The sequence below is a fragment of the Canis lupus genome, chromosome 5 (genome assembly GCF_003254725.2).
Source record: "Canis lupus dingo isolate Sandy chromosome 5, ASM325472v2, whole genome shotgun sequence".
Lineage (NCBI taxonomy): Eukaryota > Metazoa > Chordata > Mammalia > Carnivora > Canidae > Canis > Canis lupus.
The window spans coordinates 39009416-39035097 of NC_064247.1; the positions used below are offsets into that span (position 1 = coordinate 39009416).

At 37.5% G+C, this 25682-nt stretch overlaps 1 protein-coding gene and 1 pseudogene across 3 annotated transcripts in view; one reads left to right on the forward strand and one right to left on the reverse strand.

Moving 5' to 3' along the window:
* TEKT3 (tektin 3) overlaps window positions 1-23211 on the reverse strand; it is a 40527-nt gene extending 17316 nt beyond the window's left edge. The window contains exons 1-5 of one of the 3 annotated variants that reach the window (XM_025428319.3): window positions 23089-23204; window positions 22462-22586; window positions 12837-13443; window positions 10268-10351; window positions 1433-1503 (exon numbers count right to left, since the gene is read on the reverse strand). In XM_025428319.3, coding sequence (XP_025284104.1) covers window positions 1433-1503; window positions 10268-10351; window positions 12837-13415 — 734 coding nt within the window. In that variant the 5' untranslated portion in view covers window positions 13416-13443; window positions 22462-22586; window positions 23089-23204. Of the gene's footprint in view, window positions 1-1432; window positions 1504-10267; window positions 10352-12836; window positions 13444-22461; window positions 22587-22651; window positions 22675-23088 lie in introns of those variants that run through there. The other 2 variants (XM_025428320.3, XM_025428321.3) reach the window with 2 other exon arrangements.
* On the forward strand, window positions 19020-19372 carry LOC112647320 (spindle and kinetochore-associated protein 2-like; annotated as a pseudogene).
* Window positions 23212-25682: the final 2471 nt, after the last annotated feature.

Sequence of the window (25682 nt, forward strand, 5' to 3'; positions counted from 1 at the left end):
AAACAGGGTCAGGAATGAGGCGATTTGGTAGCAGAGACTGATAGGAAGATGTGGATGTTTCACAGTGGAACAATCTGGATGAGAAGAGTGAAGAATGTGGAGGAGGAGCTGCAGATTTTAGGTTATAAAAGAAAATAGGATTGGGACATGGACCCTCCAAAAAAACTGAACAGACACCATTCTGTGAACCATGCTAAACTGTAGTTCTCCAATTTCTAGGCAGCAGAAGCCATAAAGGAGTATCAGATCTGCACTGCCTTGTATTTGAAGCTCTGGTAAACTCTAGAGTTAACCAAACCACGCATAGTCAGTCATCCTTAACTAATCTTCTACCTATCCTCAACATTTCTGGCTAAAGAGCCCTTCTAGTCACAGCAAGAGAGAGATCCCAGACATCTAAACCTCTCCGACTTGCAGACCTTGGTGGGCAAATAAAACAAGCAATACTGATACCTCTAAAATATGTATTCCTTCTGGGGTATCACAAATTATCCTTGACAATATCTGTTTAAACAGAAGCATCCTTTCCTTTGGGTGACATATTTGATGCTGCTTTCCGTGGCCATAACCAGGTGAACATTCATCTTTCTAGTCACGTTAGGAAAGAGGCTCAACCAATGTGTTTTCTAAGCTGAGAGCTGTTATCATTGCATAAAATCTTCCTTTGATTATTATTCCCCCCCCATCGCAATCCCCACCACAAATATCAAGTACCTACTATCTACTATTGCCAAGGAAAGAGGGCTATGTATCCTGGTAGAGAGTAGGATGGGTGAACGATTACAAAGTTGCAGTGGTGTGACCAAAGCACCAGGGAGCAGGGACCAGGGTAATCAGAGAAGGCTGAGTATTTAAGGAGTTCTGGAAAGAATCATAAAAGTGAGCCATAGTTCATTACTTTTCCAGCTGTTGTGATGAAAATTCACAAGTTAACCTCTCCTCAAAGAATGAAAGTCCTTTGAGTTCAAAGAAATCTTATCCATACTCCAAGTTAGGGCTGAAATCCTTTCTATAGCATCTCAAAATTGATTTTCTTTAAGATTTTATTTATTTGAGAAAGAGAGCACATGCAAGAAGGGAGAAGGAGTAGAGGGGGAGGGAGTCTCAAGTAGATCCGTCCTGAGCATGGAGCCTGACTTGGGGCTTGATTTCACAACCCTGACATTATGACCTGAGCTGAAACCAAGAGCCTGACACAACCAACTGAGACACCCAGGCACCCCTCAAAATTATTTATTTAACTACAAATTTAAAGCAAGCACTCCAAGTACTCATCTTAGCCTCCAAATAAAAATGTATATGTGTGTGAGTATGTATGTGTATCCATATATAAGAAATCCTTACATAAGAAGCTAGGATAAATTTGAATGGGAGACACAAAAGCACTATTTCAAGACAGATTTTCAATTGTATATAGAGTTAAAGGTCTTACGCAAGTTGAGCAATGGCCTTATCCAAATGCAGCTTCATCCTTTCTTGACAACACAGAATAATATCAACTTCCTACTTGATTGAAAAAAAAACACACACATTAATGTTTTCATCATCAGGTATAACATCCAAAGTCAAAAATGTAACAAAACATTGACAAAGGAAAACTTCATTCCTGGAAAAAAATGTCAAGTTAAACAAGAAAACAGGGGCACTTGAGTGGCACAATCTGTTAAGCACCATGATCTCAGGGCCCTGGGATTGAGCCTCGAGCCTCAAATAGGGCTCCCTGCTCAGCAGGGAGCCTTCTTCTTCCTCTCCCTCTCCCTCTGCTCATGCTCTCTCTCTCTCTTTCAAATAAATAAAATCTTTTTAAAAATAAAATAAAATAAAACAAGAAGACAATCTTTACATCCACTTATTTATCTCTATGCCCTCATGATACTGCAACCTAAACATCAGACTGAGGTTCATCCCTTTATAGGGCTATAGGAAAATTATTTTATGGAACAATTTGGGACAGGAATAAAAACTGTAGGATTTGTCTTTATTTTTCTCTCTGGCCCTTAAGTAAAACAATAAGTAAATAAATTCTGATGATGTGCAAGGTTGAATTTAATGCATGCTTCTTTTATAATAATTATTCTTCCATGACAAAGTAAACTGGTGAGCCAAAGGGGCAGCCAAAAAGGGACTTTCTTCTGGCAGTGTATGTAACCTCCGACAGATCCAGCTCTTTGGTCCAAGTGGAAACTTGATTTCCACACTGGGAGGCCCACCCTCCCCGCTCAGCCACTACACTCATACAAACACCTTTATACACCACTCTACTTGACCACACACCCGGCATTCTAATGCTGCTAGGAATATAGACACTATTACATAGCATGTGTTGTATCCGAGACGTCTTAAGTAAGCATTTTTTGCTTCCTTCTGAAATTCAAGTTCACATTAGAAAATCGAGAAACTCCAAATAGTACCAAGAAGACACTTAGATAAGTGCACATGGTCACTGTTACCGCTTTTTCAAGCACAGAGTGATCACACCATGTGTATTGTTTTGCAGCCTGCCTTTTCATTTTTTTTTATATTTTAAGATTTTATTTATTTATTGAGACAGAGAGAGTATGAGTGGTGGGGAGAGGCAGAAAGAGAATCTGAAGCAGATTCCCTGCTAAATGCCAGCCTGACACAGGGCTCAATCTCATGACTCTGAGATTATGACCTGAGATGAGATCAGGAGTCAGACACTTAACTGACTGAGCCGCCCAGGTGGCCCCCACCTTTCCATTTTAAATCTGAACATTTTCCCATGACATTAAACTATACCATGATGAACAACTTCAGTAAATTGTAAGGCGTATACCTTTTTTTCAAGATTTTGGCAAATACAGCCAATTGCCCTCCAGAGAAGTTGTACCCACTCACAATAATAAATGAGAGTACACTTCCTCACTTTACCTATTAAATGGTCACTATCAAATCCTCTTCATTTTTGCTAGGGTGATAGGACCCCTCCCACAAACAACAAACCTCATGAAATTTGCAGGTTAATATTTTAACTATGTATTTGCTCATCATTTAGCTTTGTTCTGTTGTGAACTACAGTTCACTCTGCTTCTCCACTTTTTCTGTTGTTATTCCTTATTAATTTATAAGGATTCTTATATTTAAAATTCATTCCTTTCCCATCATAGATGTTATAAATATATACGTAAATATATATAATATGAAAATATATCTATATTTTTAACCTGCTTGTCCCTTGCCTTTATATTCTGCATAGTGACTTTGACATGCAGACGTTTGTGATTCCTATGAGGTCAAATGTATTTGACCCCTTTTGGTCTCTGTCTTTGTTAATTTGATTATAAAGGGCTTCTCCATTCCAGTATCATTCCAATATCAATTATTACTCAACTGTATAGTCTTCTTATTCTCTTATTGCTTCACATAAAAATATGCCTAGAGTTCATTTCACTGTAACCCTACCGACTAATTCTTTGATCTGAATTAGTGGAATAAATGAAAAGCTACATTCCCACCACATGTTGTCATCAAGGCTCGCCCTGTTCTTACGGGCAGCAAAGGTTTCTCACACATTCTCACAGTGAGTTGTGCATCAGTCTTTGCTTTTAATGTTGTTCAATCTTCATTTTTTTTCTATGGCGTGGTGTGTGTGTGTGTGTGTGTGTGTGTGTGTGTGTGTGTGTGTGTAGTTATTTTACTAAGCTATTTGCCAAAGGATGCATGGGCTATTGCTTAGAAAATACTATTTAACACCCAAAATCCTAGTGAGCTTTTATACTATGTATACACAATGCACATAGTGGGAATTTCTGGGACTTTTAATGGGGGGGAAATGCATTTAATGAAACTCTTGCTATAAAAAAATATTCTTCAACAATAATTTCTATATTTGAATTTAAATAATGCCATATGGTGAATGTCAGATGGTTGAGGGCAGACGGGTTCATGGAAATAGGGAATGCCTACAACCAAAGACTTTTGGAACTGTCTCCAGTGTTAATTTATCTATTAATCTGTACTCAAAGGTTCAATTGGGGGATCCCTGGGTGGCGCAGCGGTTTGGCGCCTGCCTTTGGCCCGGGGCGCGATCCTGGAGACCTGGGATCGAATCCCACATCGGGCTCCCGGTGCATGGAGCCTGCTTCTCCCTCTGCCTGTGTCTCTGCCTCTCTCTCTCTCTCTGTGACTATCATAAATAAATAAATAAATAAATAAATAAATAAATAAATAAATAAATAAAAAGGTTCAATTGGCTTTAAAAAGTTCAAGGAGTTGGGGTCTTTGGGTGGCTCAGTGGTTGAGTGTCTGCCTTCAGCTCAGGTTGTGATCCTAAGGTCCTGGGATCAAGTCCCACAACAGGCTCCCTGCAGGGAGAAGCCCACAGGAAGCCTGCTTCTCCCTCTACCTGTGTCTCTGTTTCCCATGAATAAAAAAAAAAGTTCAAGATGTTAACCTGGTCTGGGAGGACCAAAAAGACGGTACCCTAATCAGTCCCCCAAGAGAAGCCATTCTGTAAGAATTTGGTGAATATCACTGATTGAATGTAAAAGTTGACAGAATTCATGAGAAAATATTTCAATATGGCCACCTTCTTTAAAAGCAGGGCTTTTAAAAAATAAAAAAATAAAAGGGCTTTTAAGGCAACTTCTTTTCTTTCTTTCTTTCTTTCTTTCATTCTTTCTTTCTTCCTCTTTTTTTTTTTTTAGTTATTCCAAAAAATTAGACCAGTGTTGGTAAAAAGAAAAGATATGCTAATATCACTACTTTGAGTAAGCAAAGTATACACTCATTACTTGAAATTATTGGCAATGACCAAGGCACCCCTCAATTGACGAACCATTACTTTCATTGCAGATTTAGTTATTTTGAGACAAAGTAACCTCTGCTACTGGTCTAAGAAAATATGAAACCTCTAAAGCAGTAGTGGTTGTTTGAAAAATAGATTTATCAAGATATAATTCATGTACATTAAAAATCTTCTATTTGACTGCAATGATTTTTAGTATATTCAGTTATGTAACCATCATAGAACAAATTGTAGAACATTCTCATCACCCTCCAAAGAAAAAACACACTTCTTACATGTTACCCCAGTTTCCAATCCCCTGAGCCAGTTTCTCCTAGGCTATCATTAATCTATTCTCAGTCTCTGTAGATTTCCCTAATTTGGACATTTCATAGAAACGGAATCCTGCAATATGCGGTCTTTTGTGACTGACTTCTTCACTTAGCATAAATTTTCAAGGATCATCCATGTAGCAGAATGTTTCGGCACTTTTTAGGGCTGAATCACATTCTATTGCATGGCTGCACCTCATTTTAGAGATCACTCAGCTGACAGACATTTGTGTTGTTTCTAAATGGCTGTTATGAATAAATAATGCTGCTATGAGCATTCATGTACAAGTTCTTGTGTGGGCATGTACTTTTTTTCCTCTTGGGCAGATACATAGGAGTGGACCTACTGAATCATGTGGCACCTCTGGGTTTAACCATTTTCCAGAGGAGGTGTATCATTTTACAGCCCCATTAGCACATTCTCACCATCACTTGTTATTATCTGTGTTTAAGTATAGCCATCCTAAAGGGTGTGAAGTGGAATTTCATTGTTGTTTAATTTGCCTTTCCCTGATGAACTATTGATGACCAATCTTTACTGTCCTTTACTGTCCTTATTGGCCATGTGTATATTCACTTTGGAGAACTCCCTATTCAGATCCTTTGACTATCTTGAGTTGGGTTATTTGGTGGGGTTTTTTTGTTTTTGTTTTTGGGTTTGTTTGTTTTTTTAGCTTTAGTTTTAAGAGTACTTTACATACTATAAATACAAGTCCCTTATCAGATATATGATTTCAGAAGATTTTCTTCCTTTCTATGCATTGTCTTTTCACTTTGTTGATGATGTTCTTTGACGCATCAAAGTTCGTCATTTTAATGATCAATTTCTCTTTTTTCTTACGTTGTGTGTGCTTTGTGCTTTTGGTATCTGTTTTAAGAAATGATTGCCTAGTCCAATGTCACTAATATTTATGCCTATGTTTTCTTCTAAGAGTTTTACAATTGTAGCTCTTACATTTAAGTCTTTGATCCATTTTTATTCATTTTTTTTATATATGGTGTGATGTAGAAGTCCAATGTCAGTCTTTTGGTCATGGACACCCAACTGTCCAATCACCATTTGTTGATAAGAGTATTCCCTTCCCATTGAATCGTCTCAGCACCCTTGTTGAAAGTGAATGGATTGTGAAAGGGAAGGTTTATTTCTGGATTCTCAAATTCTATTCCATTAACCTATATGTCTATCTTTATTGTCTCATGTATTGCAGCTTTGAAGTAATTTTTAAATCAAGAAGTGTGGGTCCTCTGTCTTCTTTTTCTTTTTCTTTTTTTAATATTTTTTTAAAAAATTTTTTATTTATTAAAAAAAATTTTATTTATTTATGATAATCACAGAGAGAGAGAGAGAGAGAGAGAGAGAGAGAGAGAGGCAGAGACACAGGCAGAGGGAGAAGCAGGCTCCATGCACCCGGAGCCCGACATGGGATTCGATTCCGGGTCTCTAGGATCGCGCCCTGGGCCAAAGGCAGGCGCCAAACCGCTGCGCCATCCAGGGATCCCTGTCTTCTTTTTCAATATTATTTTGGCTGTCCTGAATCCCTTGAATTTACAGTGATTTTCACGGACAGCTTGTCAATTTTTACAAAGAAGTCAGCTGGGGGGATCCCTGGGTGGCGCAGCGGTTTAGCGCCTGCCTTTGGCCCAGGGCGCGATCCTGGAGACCCGGGATCGAATCCCATGTCAGGCTCCGGGTGCATGGAGCCTGCTTCTCCCTCTGCCTGTGTCTCTGCCTCTCTCTCTCTCTCTCTCTGCCTGTGTCTCTGCCTCTCTCTCTCTCTCTCTCTCTCTCTCTCTGTGACTATCATTAAAAAAAAAAAAAAAAAGAAGTCAGCTGGGATTTTGATGAAGATTCTGTTGAATCTATGGTCCATGTGGGGAAGTACTGCCACCCTACCACTATTTAAGTCTTCCAATGCATGCACGTGATATGTCTACTTACTCAGATCTTAATGAATTCCTATCAATAATATTTTGTAGTTTTAAAGCAGTGGTTCTGAGTTCTGGCTGTTAATTAAAATTTTCTGGGGAATATTTTTAATACATATGCCTATTCCTCACTCCAGATTTGAATCAGAATCTGTGGGTGTAGGACCCAGTTATTGATGTTTTTAAAACCTTCAGGTGCAATCAATCTTTAAAGCTAGCATAATACATTAAAAGTGGCAAAGTTAAAAAAAAAAAAACCTCTTGTAAATAACCAACAGATATTCTGATGAAGTTAAAAATTGTTAGAACCACGTATAATTTACTTCACAGAACATCTAGGATCAGTAAGAATAAGAGGCCAAGGGATATTTTCTGGTAAATACTTCCCCCTTTTAATGACAAAGTAGATGACAGATCATTTCAAGATGGGAGATTCATCAGAGGCAGGAAAGGAAGAAACAGCAGAACGTGGACCTATTCCCATAAAGCTACTTGATCCAAGATATCTTACTCTTACTCACTCATGTGCAGCAATAGGCACTGTAGCTTTTACAAAAGAGATTGCATAGCTTTTTTGTAGTGGCCAAAACTTTCCTGAATTTATTGTTTCCACTCATATGTCTTTTGAAGAATCAGGCAGAAGAGGAAAGCAAAGAGCAAAGAAAAAAACTCCTGCTTATCATCCATAATGCAGTAGGTCACTAAAATATAATTTAATGCAATGTTAAAATGGACCCTGATGACTTGTGAAGGTAATATTACTGATGACCAGATTGCTAGCTCATCGTATTTACTTTCTTACCAAGGATTCTTTCTTTTTTTTTTTTTTTTTACCAAGGACTGGCCTATCACAGAAAGGCAAACAGGCAGAACCCAGCAAAGCTGGTTCAGGGATCATGTATTGATTTCTTGCAGCAGAAATTCAGCAAATCGAGTAGGAAACGGGACTGAGAAGGACTGAGAGCCAGACAATGGAAGGCCATAGAAATTAGGGAGTCAAGGAAGAGATTTTAGTGGATGGAACCACTGGTGATCATGGTAGTACAGATTCAAGTGAATGGAGGATATTTGGGGATTTTGCATTCACCAGCTCTGATGGAGGAAAAGATGGTTTTGAGCAATGGTAGGAGAGAATGGAGTGCAAAGGGGAAGAACAATTTAAGGAGCTGGAAACTGATTACAAAGGGTGAAGAGAGTCAGCAAGCCATGCTTCAAGTGACTGGAGAACCTTGGTACCATCAGTAGGAAGGGGAAGGCAGAAGGAATCAGGGTAGAAGAAATGTATACTTGTAGGCTTCATGAGTATTAACCAAAAAAAGGGAGACAGGTAGCAGGGTTACCAACATAAACATATTTGACAGGGACTTAGGGACACAGAACTAATGCATAATAGAGTGTCTGGCCTGAAAAAGAGATTAGGAAGAGCCGAGGCTTTTTTCAGTGGCTGAAATCTTAAGGAATGGCATAGATCTCATGGGATTAAGTCTGGGAAGTGAAAGCAAGAGAACTTAGAACTAAATCACATTTAATTGGTGGAGGTGGAAGAGACCCTAGCAGGAGAATCAGCACAGTAGTGCAAATATAACTATCTGCTTCTGGATGACAATTTGGCTATATAGGAAAACTTCCCAAATGCATATGCCTTTGGCACATCAATTACGTTTCTTGAAATGTATTCTTAGGAAATAATCAGAAATACATAGAGTTATCAATAAGAATATTTTTGTACACAGCTGTGTTATTAAGATAGCAAAAAAACAAAAGGGGGACTGTGATAGGGAAACAAACCTAACTACTCAAAAAAGAGAGGGTTTTTTTGTTTTGTTTTGTCTGTTTGTTTTTTTAATGATAGCACCTTCACATTGTGGAACACAGTGTAACCATTAAAATCATGCATATCATACATATGCATATGAAAGTATATCTAATGCTATAGGAAAATTACCCCAATGCAATTCTTAAATGAATAAAGCACTTTTAGAGGGGAAGGATGAATAGGTTAAGCACAAAAGATTGTTAAGGAAGTGAAAATTCTCTGTACACTACAATGATGAGTATGTCATTATATCTTTATCCAAACCCATAGAATCTCTACCAAGAGTGAATGCTAGGGGTATACCAGACTTTGGATGACAATGATATATTAATGTAGATTCATCAATGGTTACAAATGTACCACTCTGGTCAGGGATGTTGGTAATGGGGGATACTGTGCCTACGTGGGTGCAGAGGTTATATGGGAAATCTCTACGCCTTTCCCTCAATTTTGTGGTGTCCTTAAAACTGCTCTAGAAAAATTACATCTTTAGAAAGAATGACACAATCGCCAAACTGTGGAAGGAGCCATGATGTCCTTCGACAGATGAGTAGAGAAGATGTGGTCTATATATACAATGGAATATTACTCAGCCATCAGAAAGGACAAATACCCACCATTTGCTTCAATATGGATGGAACTGAAGAGTATTATGCTGAGTGAAGTAGGTCAATCAGAGAAAGACAATCATCATATGGTTTCACTCATATAGGGAAGAAAAGAAATAAAGAAAGGGATTATAGGGGAAAGGAGGGGAACTTAATGGGAAAAATTAGAGAGAGACACAAACCATGAAAGCTCCTAATTCTGGGAAACAAACAAAAGGTTGTGGAAGGGGAGATGGGCGGGGGATTGGGGTAACTGCGTGATGGGCACTGAAGAGGGCATTTGATGGGATGAGCACTGGGTGTTATACTATATGTTGGCAAATCGAACTTCAATAAAAACAAATGAAAAAAAAGAAATGAATAAATGGAAAAAAAAGATTGGTGTTGCCTTCCCTACAACATTTAAGAATAAACATCATTAAGCATTCACCTAGCCAAAAAAAAAAAAAAGCACTATTCAAATTATATATACGGTATAATTCTAATCTTGAAGATATGTTTGTGTGTTTTTAAGTTGTGTGGTGTCTAAGTATGGTTAATAAAAAAATTTCCTGAAATTCTCTGAATAAACTGAAATTCTCCTAAATTAACCGTGATTTCTGTCCAACTGAGCTTCAGGCAATTTTTATCTTTCTTTGTCCTATTCTGTATCTTTTGAATTCTCTCAATAAACATCCATTACTTTTATAACCCTCCCCCACAAAAAATCTTTTCCAAATGATATAAATATTTGACACTATAACTTCTTACTTATAAATGGCTTCATATAACATAATTTTTGTTTGTATACATTAAGCCGGTGTTTGCAATGACATTTTTTGTTATTGACCCTACTAACCGTCAGCAGTTCAGCTTCCACTTCATCGTGAACTAGATCGATCCCCATTCTCTTCTCTCGATGAAATAGACATTCTCGGGCTACCTACAGATACACAAAAAATGGAAAGCACTAATAGAAAGTAACAAAAATCAGTGATCAGGAAGCAGCTCTTAGGACCTGTTTCTAAAACAAGTCAATAGATATTCCCAATACCAACTTTTCAAGCCATTTTGTTGGAAATTTAGCAGGAGACCCACCATGACAACTAAGTAAATCTCTACTGATAGTTAAAAGGACAGAGTTCACTCTTCAAAGTAGTTTGGAAAAAGAATTCTAATTTGGAAAGGTGACAAAATCAAGCATATGGCATCTACTTCATTCTTACAGATCAGCATCTGACAAAATTCCTTAAACATTAATTCCTTCTACAGAAATAATAATCTGAAACATAGTTTTCAAGATATTACTTCCAAATGTTTTCTACTGAAAAGAGTGAGAAAGAAACAAATTATTATCTTTAAAGATACCAAAATATTTGTGTAGCCAAAAATCCAAGTGATTATTTTTGAAGTTCCTTTTATTGTTTTCCAAATAATGTCTCTTATCCATTAAGGAGAAAAAATATAGAAAAGTAGAAAATGATTTAACCATATTCCTATCACTGTTTTTTTGTTGTTGTTAATAACAAAACAGATTATAATGTCCTTAGAATTTTATATTATGCTTTTTAGGATTGACATTAAATAGTAGGCCCTGGTCATAAAATATTCTTTGAAACAAAGTATGCTAATGACTCTGGTGGAAAACAGCTTGGATTGCTAATAATAAATTATTGAAAGAACATTATATAAATGTTAAAATACTTTTTCAAAGACTATTTTGTGACCTGTAATAACTGCATAATGTTAACCTTTTCAGCACAAAATATAGTAGTATGTACACTGTAATCTGACATCATAATGTTGAACACCATCTTTGAGTGGATACATATTGTTTTAATAGTAAAATTCACATTTACTAGAAGATGAATTAATGGGTTGAGGGGAACACTGAGTGTTTCCATGTATATTACTAAACTGCTTTTTTTTTAAGTTTCTACTAACCCACCTTCTAGTAGGATTCTACTAATCTTACCAGCAACATAGAAAAGTATCCACCTGCTGCACTTCAGCCAACTCCAGAAGTCATCAGTTTCCACTGTTGCAAATATGATAGGCCAAAGATGGATACTTCATTGATTTAATTTTCATTTTTATTAGGGAATTTTAACTCTTTTGTCTTATATTAGTCGATCATCTGGATTTTCCCCTTAAGATGTATCTGTTTATGGGACTAATTCTAATTTTAATCAGAACCTTCTAGCACTGTGCTGATAGTAAATGTTTGAACACGTAGGAACATTTGGACAAGAATTGTAGGAAAAAATACAAATTAGAACCATCTCACTGAAAGGAATATTGAAAGGAAGAAATTAGATGTCCTCTGGAAATTCAGGTAAGTGGCTATCATTTTAAGGATACTCTAAAGTGGGGTGGGTAAGGTGGGGTGCAGAATAGACCAGGAATCCTCAATATGAGCCAAAGCATGAAGAAGTTATGGAAAGGCTTCCAATCCTCAAAAGTATTTCTTGACGTTAGTGTAAAAAGGTCTCATTTATGTACTAGCACCCTTTCTCAGGATTTCTGGTGATTGTGCTTATTTCTGTATGCTTGTGTCTGGTGGGGGGGACAGGGTGGGGGTGCACAATAAGAAGTAACAATGTACAGGGGTCTCCAACAAACTTTTCAACCCACTAGACCTCTAGCTCCTTAGTTCTCTAAATTTTTCTGTCATTGAAGTCATAATAAAGACATACTGCAAAGGCTTATCATATGGGAAGTCATATAAACGTGAAGAAAAGTGCTGTTTGCTTCAATTTTATACAGCTTCTGAAATAATTTCTGTAACTTGCGTGTCTTCAAATATAGAATGTCTTCTTTCAATGGTGGTGGGTAGAATGGGGTTGGAGACCCCCTCCTCCATCACACCCTCGAACGGTGAGGGGTAGCCAGAGGCTAGCAACAAACTAAAATGCTGCCTCCATGACCACTACAAGTGGCTTAACCTCAGGCTCATTTCTCTATTACCAAATTCACTCCATCTCCTAAGATGGTCTCACTGATTATTTCACTATGCCCCAAAAAGGAATTGTAACATATTAACAGGAGGCATTTCATGACACCGATTAAAATAATAGTACTTTTTTCTCTCAAATATTATATATGATATCCAGGGAAAGCAATGACCAGGAAGCCTATTTAGTAGATGGGAAGATGGCATTCTCACCATAAACACTGTGGGTCCTAAGGGTGTCTCTCTAATTAACCTCCTTTGCTTTGCATTCAGAATTCTTTCTACTTAAAGAGTTGTTCTGCAGGATGTGCAAAACTGGTCATGATTTTTGAAAGTAGTTAACAGATGTATTGATAGGAGGTTGGCTTCTACAGGTGAAGCAAAATATATTTCAACAGATAATAACCACAGTAATTCGACCAGTGGATTATAATCATACAAATATGTAGTGTCTTTTATCAAAGCTTATATTTACCTGAAGAGGGGCTTCTGTCTCCATCAAAGCCCTCTCCAATTTTTTCTTAACATCAGTGAGTTCATTCGTATCTCCAATCATCGCATCCAACTCATGATTGATTTCAGATTTCCAAAATCCTATGTCATTGACTCGTTCTCCCAAATTTTGGGTGGAGCCTGCCTGGGTTTTTCTTGTTTGCTGATATTTGTCTTGAATCAGGCGAGATGTATCTACCCTTAGTCTCTCTGAATTATGTCGGGAAGTGTTGGATTCATGATAGTTGGTTAAATTGGACCTGTACCAATCATCAGGAGTATACCTTGTGAAGAGAGTGGTTCTATTAGAAACAAAGGGAAGCATGGTGCTCTCGCACACCTTCTGAGATCTGGTGCAGTATGGGCCCAAGGTTGGTAAGTTGGATGCTACTTTGTAGTATGTGCTTGGTCTCCAAGGAAGGCTCAAGGTATGGGTTAAATTGTAGTGGGGGAAGCGGTCCCTGTAGCTTGATGCCACAGTACTGATGGCTGGTAGGAAGTTGGTTGGTGTTGGTCTAGGGTGGGCATAAGTTGCCGTTAACGTAGAACCTAAAGCATCCATGATGCTCAAACACTATTGTAAATCTCTCCTGTTTAAAAGGAGGGGAGGGGATATAAAAACAGACAGTCACATAAATTAATCTTAGGTGAAAATTTACAAATAAACACCACATTTGACTTATTTTAGTAGCAGCATTCCCTAACATGTTAAATATTTGTCTTAATTTGATATCCACTTTTACCAGTGCTAATATATTCCAAAAAATTTTTTTTCTATCTTTGTTTCTAGAATAAACTAAAAATTACATTTTTTAGGTTGGCCATTTTAATTTCTGAAATTTTTTAAATTTAAGTTATTATTATCCTGTAGCAAATCTAAATTAAGAGACTAAAGTATGCATTTTAACAGGGACTCAAATCTGCTATTTACTAGCTGTGAGGCATTGGACAAATTATTTAAACTATCTGTTCCTCAGTTTCCCATCTCTAAATTAAGAATAATACTACTACTTACTTCTCTGTATTCTTATGAGAGGTATTAACAGCAAAGTGTTACTTGGCAGCATTTCCTCTACCAAGTCATCCTAAATGAGCACAAAACCTGGATAATAACAACAGTGTGCTTGGTATGCAAACATAGCTCAAGGCAAATACCTGGCTCCCTTTTCTTGGCAACTTGTCACCTCTAGGCACCTTCAATATAGACATTCTAGGGCAGTTGTTAGGGCTAAGTAAGACAATGCTAAGTATTTGGAATGCTTATCATCATTCTGGGCTCAAAATAAATGTTCATTAAATGTGAGCTTTTTAAACTACTAATCCAAAAGAGTATATAAAATAAAAGATAAATATCCATCCCTCCCCCAAAGTGATCTCCAGTGAATAATTGATTCTAGTTGTTTCTTTCTAGATTTTTTCAATTCATATACCAACATATGTATTGTTTTTAAAGCTACCTTAAAAATGCACCTACTTATATACCATTTATACATATGAACAGACCTTTTTAAATATAAATACTGAATTATCTTAATGATTATATGTATCATTTAGAATACGTATATTTTAAAATATATATTTCTGACCTCTTCCCCTGTTAGAACATATAGATCCACTTTATTCTTTTGAATAATAATAATAATAATATTCTTTTCTTTGGTTGAAAAATATTCTATTGTCTGGAACTTTTGGTCATTATTAGCTAGGAAAGTCAAGATGCCACAGTCTATGGTATACTTTTCAGTATCTAAATATCATTCTGTTTGCGGGTTAGCGCCTATGGACCCATTTACTGAAAAGGAAAAATAAATCAGATATAAACATATCAGAAAAAAAAAAATCATTCAATGATTATTTAAATAGCTATGTCTTGAGGCCTTTGGTCCCCAAACCACAAAATAATCTATTTGTAGAATTGTGGTCAAATTGAAACACACTCATTCCACATATGGTGAAACAACTGCCCACTGACATGGTGGTGGCCCACACAGTCCTAACTCCCTGACCTTCTCCTAAGTCTTCCTTCCCTCAGTCCCCAAATACTTGTACTGGCCAAGCCTAGGAGTATGATGGTCAAAAGGAAACCTTAATAACCCCTTGCAGTTCTTCACTTCAGTTTGAAAGTTAAACACTGTTTTTCAAAAAAGAAAATTCAAAGCAACTTGAGACCTTAGGGTCTTCATGGCTACTTTCAGTTCTAACCTCTTCTCCAGTCAAATCTAGACATAATCTTGTCACTTTTCTTTCATAAAGAAGCTTCATGTGGGTATTGGATGACTCTTAGTTGGATTTTCTTAATTCTTGACAATAATAGCTAGCAACACACTTGGTCCTTCAACCAAGGAATTCCAAGTGTAGAATTACCACATATGTTTACCCAAAACCTATTATGTTGAAGTCTTGAAGCATCTAAACCCATGTTTGTTAAGCCATGAGTCATATACTATGAGTGGTGATTTGTGAAATGCAGAGGTTCAGAAGCCAGAGGAGACATACGGATTGACTAATTCAATATAGTTTCCAGTGATATATTTCTTAATTCAACAAAAGTTTCTAGTGATATATTTTTTAATTAGGGATGCGATATAATTTTAAATCTGGAATATGAAGCATAAATCTCCATTGTTTAAAGTACACAGATGTAGAGATCCTTGTGTGTGGCAGTAAGTTTCACATGGAGACAATATTTTACGCAAGACACATGTTCTCACACAGTTACACAATGGAAGTTCCAGCTCCAGTTAGCCATCTTGCAAGTCATTCAAGAAGACTGATTAAAAGACAATAGTATGCAACATCTTATATTTCGGTCATTATTGGTCAAGGAAACTGAGAATGTCATGTCCTAAGAAAGACCTAAAATTTCAAAATAGACTTCTGACTCCAATCATGATAGAGTAATAAAAACTAGACTTAGCTTCTTACATCTAAAAAACTAGACAAAATATATGATACACCTGTTTTGAACAATGGACAGCACAAGACTCTGATCCCTGAGAAAAGAGAAACAAATAAGGCAAGCCTTCTGATTGTCCTGGCATTCTTCCTGGAGGCAATTTCCAGATTACAGGAAAACCAGATGAAAAGTGAGCAGATCCTGGCAACTTTGTGAGTTGAAGAGATCAGAATTTCGGGAAGCTGAGACAGCTGGAAATTGTGAAGCAGGATTCCAGAATAAAGCAAGCTATGTAGAAAAAGAGCTTCCTATATAAGGGGCCCACTTGTGTCTTTGCTGAGCAATAGGTTGCACATACATGAAGGAACACTGTATGAACTTTGGCAAAGAATGATGGCTGGGTTGTCAGCTGAACAATTTCTAGAGCTCACAGAAGATGGAGAGATATTTTGAACTCAGGCCAGTCAGAGTGGAGGTGATCACTTGGAGCATTCCATGGAGACCTCAAAGGAGTCACACACTAGAGACAAGGCTGATCTATCTCTGGAGTAAAAATACTAAAAATTCATTCCAGCAAAGCTTTAAAAATAGGCCTCGGAGAGATCAAATTAATCCACAAGTAATTTAATTGCCTGACAACATCAAGACATTCAGATATATATCACAATGTCCAGCATTCAATTAAAATTATCAAACATGCCAAGCAGCAGGAAAAAAAATGTGACACATAATTAGGGAAAAAATCAGGCAACAGGAAAGATTTGATAGAACAAACAAACAATGTACAAGTATTTAAAGGAAAACAAGAGTAAAATGAACATAAAACAAGAACATAATTTTTAAAAAAGAACCACGCATAACTTTAGGAATAAAACATACAATATATACTCATACAGTTTATACTTGAACAATTTCAATGGATGAGATTAACAGCAGAGTAGACACTGGAGAAATACAGATTAGTGAGTTCAAATCTAACCAAACCAAAGCACAGACTTTTTTTAAATGAAAAAAAAAGATAGAGAGAGAGAAAATCCTCAGTAACACAGGCAAATATCAAGTAATCTAACATCATATATGCAGAGTCATATAGAAAAAGGAGGAAGACAAAAATATTTGAAGAAATAACGGCTCCATATTTGCCAAATTTGATGAAAACTATAAATCTCTAGGTCTAAGAAACTCCAAATACTCCAAGAGGATAAGCCCACACCCATTCACACATGCATGCACAAATTACTATCATCACTATCACCACCAATCCATCACCTCAAGGATCATCATAATCAAATTGCTGAAAATCAGAGAATAAAATAAAGAGAAAAACTTAAAACAGAGCAAAAAGACATGTTACATATAGAAAGGAGCAAAAATAAGAATTAGTGCAGAATTCTTGTCAAAAACTATGCAAGCCAAAGACAAACATCTTTAAATGGCTAGAAAAAAGTGTGAGCCTAGAACTCTATATCCAGTGAAAAGATCCTTCAAAGAGGAAGGTGGAATAAAATTTTTTCATAGAAATAAAGCCAAGATTATTAACCTTCAGCAGAACTAGACTAAAAGAATTCTTAAAAGGAAATTCTTCAAGCAAAAGGAAATCATACCAGATGGAGACTTGGATTTACACAAAGAAATAAACTGCCAGTAATGGCAAGTATAAAAAATATTCTTCTCTAACTTGTAAATTTCTTTAAAGGATGGCTGTGTAAAGTGAAATAATAAAAAAAAATATCGTGGAGTTTATAATAAAAAGAGAAGTAAATTATATGGTCATAATAGCACCAATAAAGGAGAGCCGAAATGGAAATGTATTATTCTAAGGGTCATAACTAAAATGAAATAATGTTACTTAAACATATACTGCAATAAGTATAAAATGCATATTGCAAACTTGAGAGCATCAGTTCTCAAGACATCACCCATAACCCAGGGACTTGCCCAAATTAAAACCTTCTCAGGGCTGACAAGGTCAAAATTATTTTCATAGTAAATGCCCAGGTGTTGTTTTCCCTTTTCACTCTCATTCTCTCACAAATTAACAAGGGAGTTTTCCAGAGTCACATGATATGTGATCACAACAGACTAAATACAGTATATAGGAGAACCCAGCTGCTAAGACAGAAATCAAAAAAAAAAAAAAAAAAAAAGACAGAAATCAAAGAATTCTAATGGAGAAGAGATTAATTCCAGAAAGATTTAAGAAGATGTCTTGTTAGCACTTGATGACTAAAGGTGGGGGGGTGGGGGATGGTGAAGAAGAAGATTTGTCTGGGGTGACTGGATAATAATGCCTTTCATAAGAGAGGGGACTATCAGAAGGGCAGATAAGAACTTTACCATGTATGTAAAATAATGCTCATCTTCTCACTAGATATTCTTTGTTTCAGAAATATAGCTTTTTAATAAAGCATTTGAGTGGGATGCCTGGGTGGCTCAGCAGTTGAGGGCCTGCCTTTGGCCCAGGGCATGATCCTGGAGTCCTGGGATCAAGTCCCACATTGAAGTCTTCTATTTTTTGTCTCCCCTCTTAGCTGGTTAGTTTTAATTCTTTTTTATTTATTTCTTAGAAAATGTTCCAGATCAGTGGTTCAAAATATTTTTAATCTTAGGATCCCTTTGTAGTCAAATAACCTCATATTGAGGATCTCAAGGAGCTTTAGTTTATGTGAATTGCATCTATTGATATTATTATATTAGCAAATAAAATTGAACAGTTAAAAATATTAAGTCTTTTAAATATAAGCATTGCAGCCCATTATATAGTTACGTAAGTCAAAAAAATTTTTTAAAGATCTTATTTATTTATTCATGAAAGACACAGAAAGAGAGGCAGATACACAGGCAGAGAGAGAAGCACTCCAGGATTGTGCTCCAAGGAGCCAAAGGCAGTCGCTCAACCACTGAGCCACCCAGGTGTCCCCAAAGGCACAGATTCTTTTTTTTTTTTTTTTTTTAAGGCACAGATTCTTAAGCTGGTTTTTATAAAGCAATATTGAACTATATGCTATCTCAAAAAAATCCATTTTAAATATAAAACACAGATAAGTTTTTAAAAGTATGGAGAAAGATATGCCATGTAAATACAAATCAAAAGAATATTGAAGGGCCTATATTAATAACAAACTAAGCAGACTTCAGGACAATAAATACTATCATGAGGAAAGAGAGAAATAAGGAGAAAGATTAATCAAGGAGATATAATGATCTTCAATTTCTATGTAACCACTAATAGAATTTTAAACACATAAAGCCACTGAGGAATGTCAACTATTCAACATGAAGGCGGAGGTCAATAAGCTGAAACTGATGTTCCAGAAAACTGACTCTGATCTGGATTACATTCAGTACAGGCTGGAATATGAAATCAAGAATAATCATCCTGATACAGCAGAGAAAAATCCAGTTACACTGTTAAAGGAATTGTCAGCAATGAAGTCTCGATATCAAACTTTGCATACACACTTTAACCAATTACTGCAGAGCAGAAAGAAACTAAGAACCACATTTTTGCTACTGTCGATAAGACTATGACCATGAAGCAAACAGACCTGGAGCTGTCACCATTCACTAAAGAAGAAAAAACTTCAGCAGAGCAATTAAAATCTTTCATGTCAAACTTATGAAGAAACTGACTTGCAAAAGGGAATTCTAATGGAGAAGAGATTAATTCCAGAAAGATTTAAGAAGATGTCTTGTTAGCAATAGATGACTAAAGGTGGGGGGGGGGGAGGTGAAGAAGAAGATTTGTCTGGGGTGACTGGATAATAATGCCTTTCATAAGAGAGGGGACTATCAGAAGGGCAGATAATATACGAATAAAGTTTAGCCAAAAGGATGGAATGGGAATAAAGGGATTTAAAAATATATATGCACACAAACTTAGTTTATAATTTCAGACAAGGAAGTCACATAACACTATTTTGTATCTGTTTTTGTGTAACTGGGATAACATTGATGTCCTGGCCTATCATGAAAGGATATTTATGTACTATCAGTCAGATATGAATTAGCATGCTTTGGAAATTAAAGGATAGAAAAAATATTTGTATTGCATTATATATGTATATAATTTTATATTTTTGAAAATTCTGATTATAGATAATAGTCACTTTATTGATGAGACTGCTAATATGTGATCTCTGGTCCTCCACAAAATCTAACTTTAGCAATAATAAATTGGATTTTCTGTGACAAAAAAATAAAAAATAAAAAAATAAACTCATAAAGCCAAAACTGATAGAACTAAAATGAGACATAGATTCACAACTATAGTCAGATATTTCAACACTCCTCTCCCGGTAATTGTTAGAACAAATAAAAAATTGGTTAATAAGTAGGCTATTTGAACAAAATAGCTAACTGTACCTAATTTACATCTATAGAATACATCACTCAAAACAGCAGATTATTTTGTATATATGAGATGCCAGATGTTAACTAAACTTATTGTGGTACCCATTTCACAATATATGTAAGACATTATGCTGTATACCTTAAACTTATACAGTGCTATATGTCAGTTTATCTCAATAAAACAGAAAGAAAAATACTTTTAAACAGCAGATTACATACTACTTCCAATTACACAGAGAATATTCACCCAAGTAAACCATATGCTGACCATTAAACAAGTTCTCAATAAACATAAAATACTGAAATGATACAGAATATGTTCTCTGACCATACTGAACTAATACAGAAGAATATTTGGAAACTTCTCAAATAGTAGGAAATTAAACACACTTTTTTTTCCTAAGTAGGCATTATGCCAAGAAATTTGACAACAGAGATGAAATGCACAAAATGCTTTAAAAACACAAATAACCAAAACTGACCAAAGAAGAAATTGATCACCTGACTAGCCCTATGGTAGTTAAAAGAGCTGAATCTAGAGTTTAAAATCTTTCCTCAAAGAAAACTTCATGCCTAAATGGGTTTGTTCATGAATTCTACCACTTTTAAGGAAATAATACCTCAGGTTTTTTTTTTTAAAGCCCATAGCTTACTTTGATGATGTGCCTTTTACAACATTTAAATTATTCTCTAAATTCTGAGTCACACATGAATAGGGCTCGTGCAGCACACACTAAGATCATTAACTGATGCTATCTATAAATGTCTCTTATTTGCAAGCAAACTTAACAAATTCTTTGGAAAAATTACTAACAATAGCTGTGGAAAAAGTCATACCCTAAGCTATGCAATTGTTTTTATTATACTTTTAGGCATGACCAAAAAGCATTTTAAGAAATGAAGTCAAATACAGTGTTTGGCTATATTTATTTAATGTGGAGTCAATAGTTATTTACCTACTGGGAAAAAATGCTATAATTGTCTTCTATAAATATTAACATGCTAAAAATATGATCAATAACACAAAGACTGTAGGTACAGGGAAGCTCCACTTATAATCCAAAAGATGACCTCAAGTTGGATAAACATATTTTATTAGCATGTTTAGGCAAGGTTTTAAAATCATAAATATTTTAAGGTATAAAAACCTGTGGATCACTTTCTACAGAAGACATGACAAGTACAGAAAGAAGATTTCTATGACTTGCTCCATACCTTGCCTCACATCACTGACCAGAAGAGGCTTGAAATAATCATATACAACTCCCCCCACTTAGCTCCTTTGGTTATATGCACCTAATTAGTCACAGTTTCAAACTGGGGCAGAAAGAAAACACTGCCCCCATACATTAATGAGGAGCAGATCTTTAAAAAATGTAGCAGATTTCAACATTTAAGCATTTTCTTTTTATGTGTATATTAAATAAGAATGCAGGAAAAGTTACATAATATATTTCTTCCAAAAAAATATTTAATATGGAACTCTCTTCACTGAAAGTGGAAAGAAAAAATAAGATACTTTGGAGATCTATGTGGCAGTTTCTAGCAAAGTTGAAAAAGCACATTCCCCATGACTCACCAATTCAACTTTTTGATATGCCTAGAGAAACTCAAGTGTGTACCCAAGAATGTAGAAGAATGTACAAGAATGTTTCTAAACATTCTTAAATTAACATAACATTTCTTACAATTTTCAGACAGTCTCAAACATACAATTTTAGACAGTCTCAACATAAGATTTCTAACAACTTTTAAACAGTCTAAAAGTTTATCAACAGAAGTAGGCATACATCATTTGTGTAAGTTCACACAAACATTATCACACAGCAGTTAAAATAAACAACCTAGAGCATGTAAAGCATGATGCCATTATACAAACTTTAAGGATAACACTATATATTTGTTTTTGGACAAATACATAAGTAGAGAAGGCATAAAAACATACAGAATATAAGTAAACACTGAATTCTGGTAGGTAAGTTCAGCTGGAAAAGAAGAAAGGGGAATGAGATTCCCAAGGGGTACATAGGAAGGAGATGTCATCCACAACTGAAACGTTGCTAGCTTGTTTGTTTAACTGAGGCCTGAGTGAGCACATGGATGCTTGGACACTCCACTTATTGCACAAAATATTTCACTTTAAAAAGAAAAGAGTAGGGACTCCTGGGTGGCTCCGTGGTTGAGCATCTGCCTTTGGCTCAGGTCCTAATCCCAGGGTCCTGGGATCAAGTCCTGCATCGGGCAGGGAGCCTGCTTCTCCCTCTGCCTGTGTCTCTGCCTCTCTCTCTCTCTGTCTCTCATGAATCAATAAATAAAATCTTTAAAAAAAAATAAAAGAGTAGAATATTTTATCACAAACCTTGAAACACTTTGCCTAGGAGTGGAACAACTTGCTTTATTCACAGCGACCCAATATTACTCATTTCTAAAGTATGTATCTACAACGATCATAAGCATCCAGGGAGAAACATAAAGGGCCTTGGTCTAAAAAAAAAAAAGGTCAAAAACCAAGTAAGAGCTTCAGGGTCAGAGGGAAACCGAACACCTGCCTTGATGGGAATGTCAGGAATTCTCTTTGGTTGGAACCCCTCCCCTTGGCCGCACTTGAAAAGCCGGCGGATGAGGCCAGACACCGCGCCCCGTGCAAAAGCCCTGCTCACTGGTGGAAGAAATCACGGAATGAGCACAGGATCCGGGGGGCAGGCGCCCCTTTGCTCGTTCTGCATTTAGAAATAACTTCTCAATCCTTGAAAAGCGTCGGAAATGTAAGCTACGAAGGCGTGGGGTGGGGGCCTGTGGAGCGGGTACCCGGGGGTTTGGACGGTTTCTGCTTTGAGGGGTGCGAGCAGGGAAGTGCAGACTGAGGAACTCCAGGGTTTCCACGGCTTCACCCCGAATTCTGGGGTCAAACGATGAGGCCTCGCCGGGGAAGGGGACGCGGTCGGGGTCGTCCCGGCGGCGGGCAGGCGCCGACCGGACCACTCACCTGTCAGCGGCCGCCGGCGAGGGGCGGGGAAGGGGCGGAGAGCGGGAAGGGTGGCTGCCCCCCACCTACCGCCCTCCGCGGCTGCGCCCCCGACCCGTCGGCGCCGGCCCCGCCCTCCCGACTGTGACGTCAGCGCCCACGGACCACTCAACGGCCGCCCCTGCCGGCTCGCTGGGAGCCGATTGGCCGGTGGGAGGAAGGGCGGGCGGCGGGAGGAACCGAGGGAAACCCTGCGGCCGGCGGTTGCCATGGACGCTCTCGCGCCTAGTAACCAAGCTCCGGGAGACCTGGCGGGTCGCGGAGGTGACGCGGGGAAGCGCAACCCAAGGGAGAGGCCGCGGAGGTAACCCTGCCGCTCCTGGGGGGCCTCTTCAGCGGCAGAGGGCTTGGTGGCCCCCATTCTAGTGCAGGATGCGGGCAAGCCTCCGCGTTTACACCTGTCTGCTGCCCAGCTGGGCTTCCCCACGGCGGCGTTATCTAGTGACCTTCTCCTCCCTGCTCACTCTAAGGGAAAGATTTGCGGTCCCCCCCCCCCCACCTCTTTTTCTTGAGCAAATATTTCCATCCACAATAGCCTCCACTAACTAGTTCATCCAGGGTCTGGGTCACCTGTCTCCTATACATCACCGTCCACCCATGCGACTTCCTTAACACCATGTGGTAGGAATTTACGTTTTACAGGAAAGAATTCAACTTGGGGAAGTTAACTGAAGAATGCACACGCACACACACACACCAGTATTGGACTGTAATAATGTAAATAATAGAAATCGTAGTTAATATTTCATGAACCTTCACTCTGTGCCATATACCATATTTTATACTAGGGCTTTACAGGCATAATCTCATTTATTTCTCTTACTAGCAATAATAATCTATTGATTATCATTACTTCTATTTTTTAGATGAGGCAATGCAGGTTTGGAGATGTTGGGTAGCTTGCTCCAGAGACACACAAACAGAGGAAGAGCCATGCTCTGAATCCGGGTCTGTCTGGTTTTAATTTCTACTATCTTTGCCTCTATATGATAAACAAATAAGCTTGAAATAAGGCATATATCAAAAACACAATACCAACTACGAAGTAGTAGCTTTAAAGGATTACACTGTGGCGGGCACTACCCTTCACAACCTTGAACTTCAACTCATCAATGCCGGTGTGAGAAATGTACTGCTGGCCCAGTTCACATTAATACCTGCTGGAGGCCTGGTGAGTTGCCTTATCTGTAACGACAGGTAAACCAGGCACTGGGGCACAGGTGCCCTGTTGGGAGGCATTAAAGTCACCTTTTATAGGATAACACCTCTAGTAAGGCAGGCTAGATAATTTCGATACCACCTGGAAGGGAGAATTAGTGGCCCACAGATCAGGATCCAATAGCTGGTCCAAGAAAGTTTATACACAACCTCCTCAAGTTCTGGGATCAGAGTCCTTGAAGAAGATGCTTGCTGTCAGCACAAAGGCCAATGGAACCATAAGATAAAGGGCCCAGATAGCTAGTGGTGGCCCACAGCTACTTTGTGAGATCTTTGAAGGTCAGCAGGGTTGTAATAGGGTTGTGGACAAGCTTCTGCTCATCCTGGATGGCAGAGAAGGAGACAGTGAGTGAGAAGCTTGCCAAAAATGAGCATGAATAAGAAAGTAAGCAGAGACCCCCATCACAGACTGCTGCTTCTCTCCTGAGAACAGCAGCCCTGTGAGACTGAGATGGAGCCAGAGAGCACCTTTCCTCAGCTCTTGAGCATAGAAAAGAAAAGTTTTACTGCATTAGTAAGGTGTTTCCCAAAATGTGTTCCCTGGTCCATTAAAGAGGCTACTCAATCAATAATAGCTCTATAATCAAATAAATTTGTGAATTTCTGACATAAAGAGACTTAAATAGGCTTTCTTTAGCACAGGAAATCTTAGTCTTCAATGTGCCCATTTGTATTTTACCCCTGGATTCCAACCATAGAGTTTTTAAAACCAGAATACTTGTTAACATCTCCATGAACACTAATATTCCACAGAACACAGTTTGGGAAACATTGGCTTAGCATTAAATGTGTCTTAAAAATATGTTTCAGTGAGAGAAAGTAAAATTGATATATGTGTCTAGCTAATTACAGACCTTCTCCAAAGCAGTGGAGAAGTAATGGGTTTATCTTTATATTCGGTGAAAGATTCTAATTCAGTTGAGGTTCGATGACAGCTCCCCATCTAAGTATCCTACCTAGGAGTGTGGGGATAGGGAGGAGGAGTCAAAGAGTGGCTCATGGAAAACTGATGGAAAAAGAACTGAGAGAGAAAGAGAGGTGAAAGAGGAGTATGGGGGTATGAGTGTGTGGGAGTGAAGGAGAATGTTTAGGAAAATGAAATAGCAAATATTGCCCGTAGAGCCAGCTGTCTCTAATCTGCCCACTCTCTAAATTCTTTTAATTCCATAATTCATTTTATGGCTATTTATATGGGGAAACTGGAAATATTGCACTGTAAAAATGTGAAAGTCTAAATCATAGAATAATGTAAGCTGTAAATTGCAGTCTAAAAATTAGAGAATAATGTAGATTCTTGAAATGTGTTCTTTATCACTGATTCTTAGAAATTACTTAGC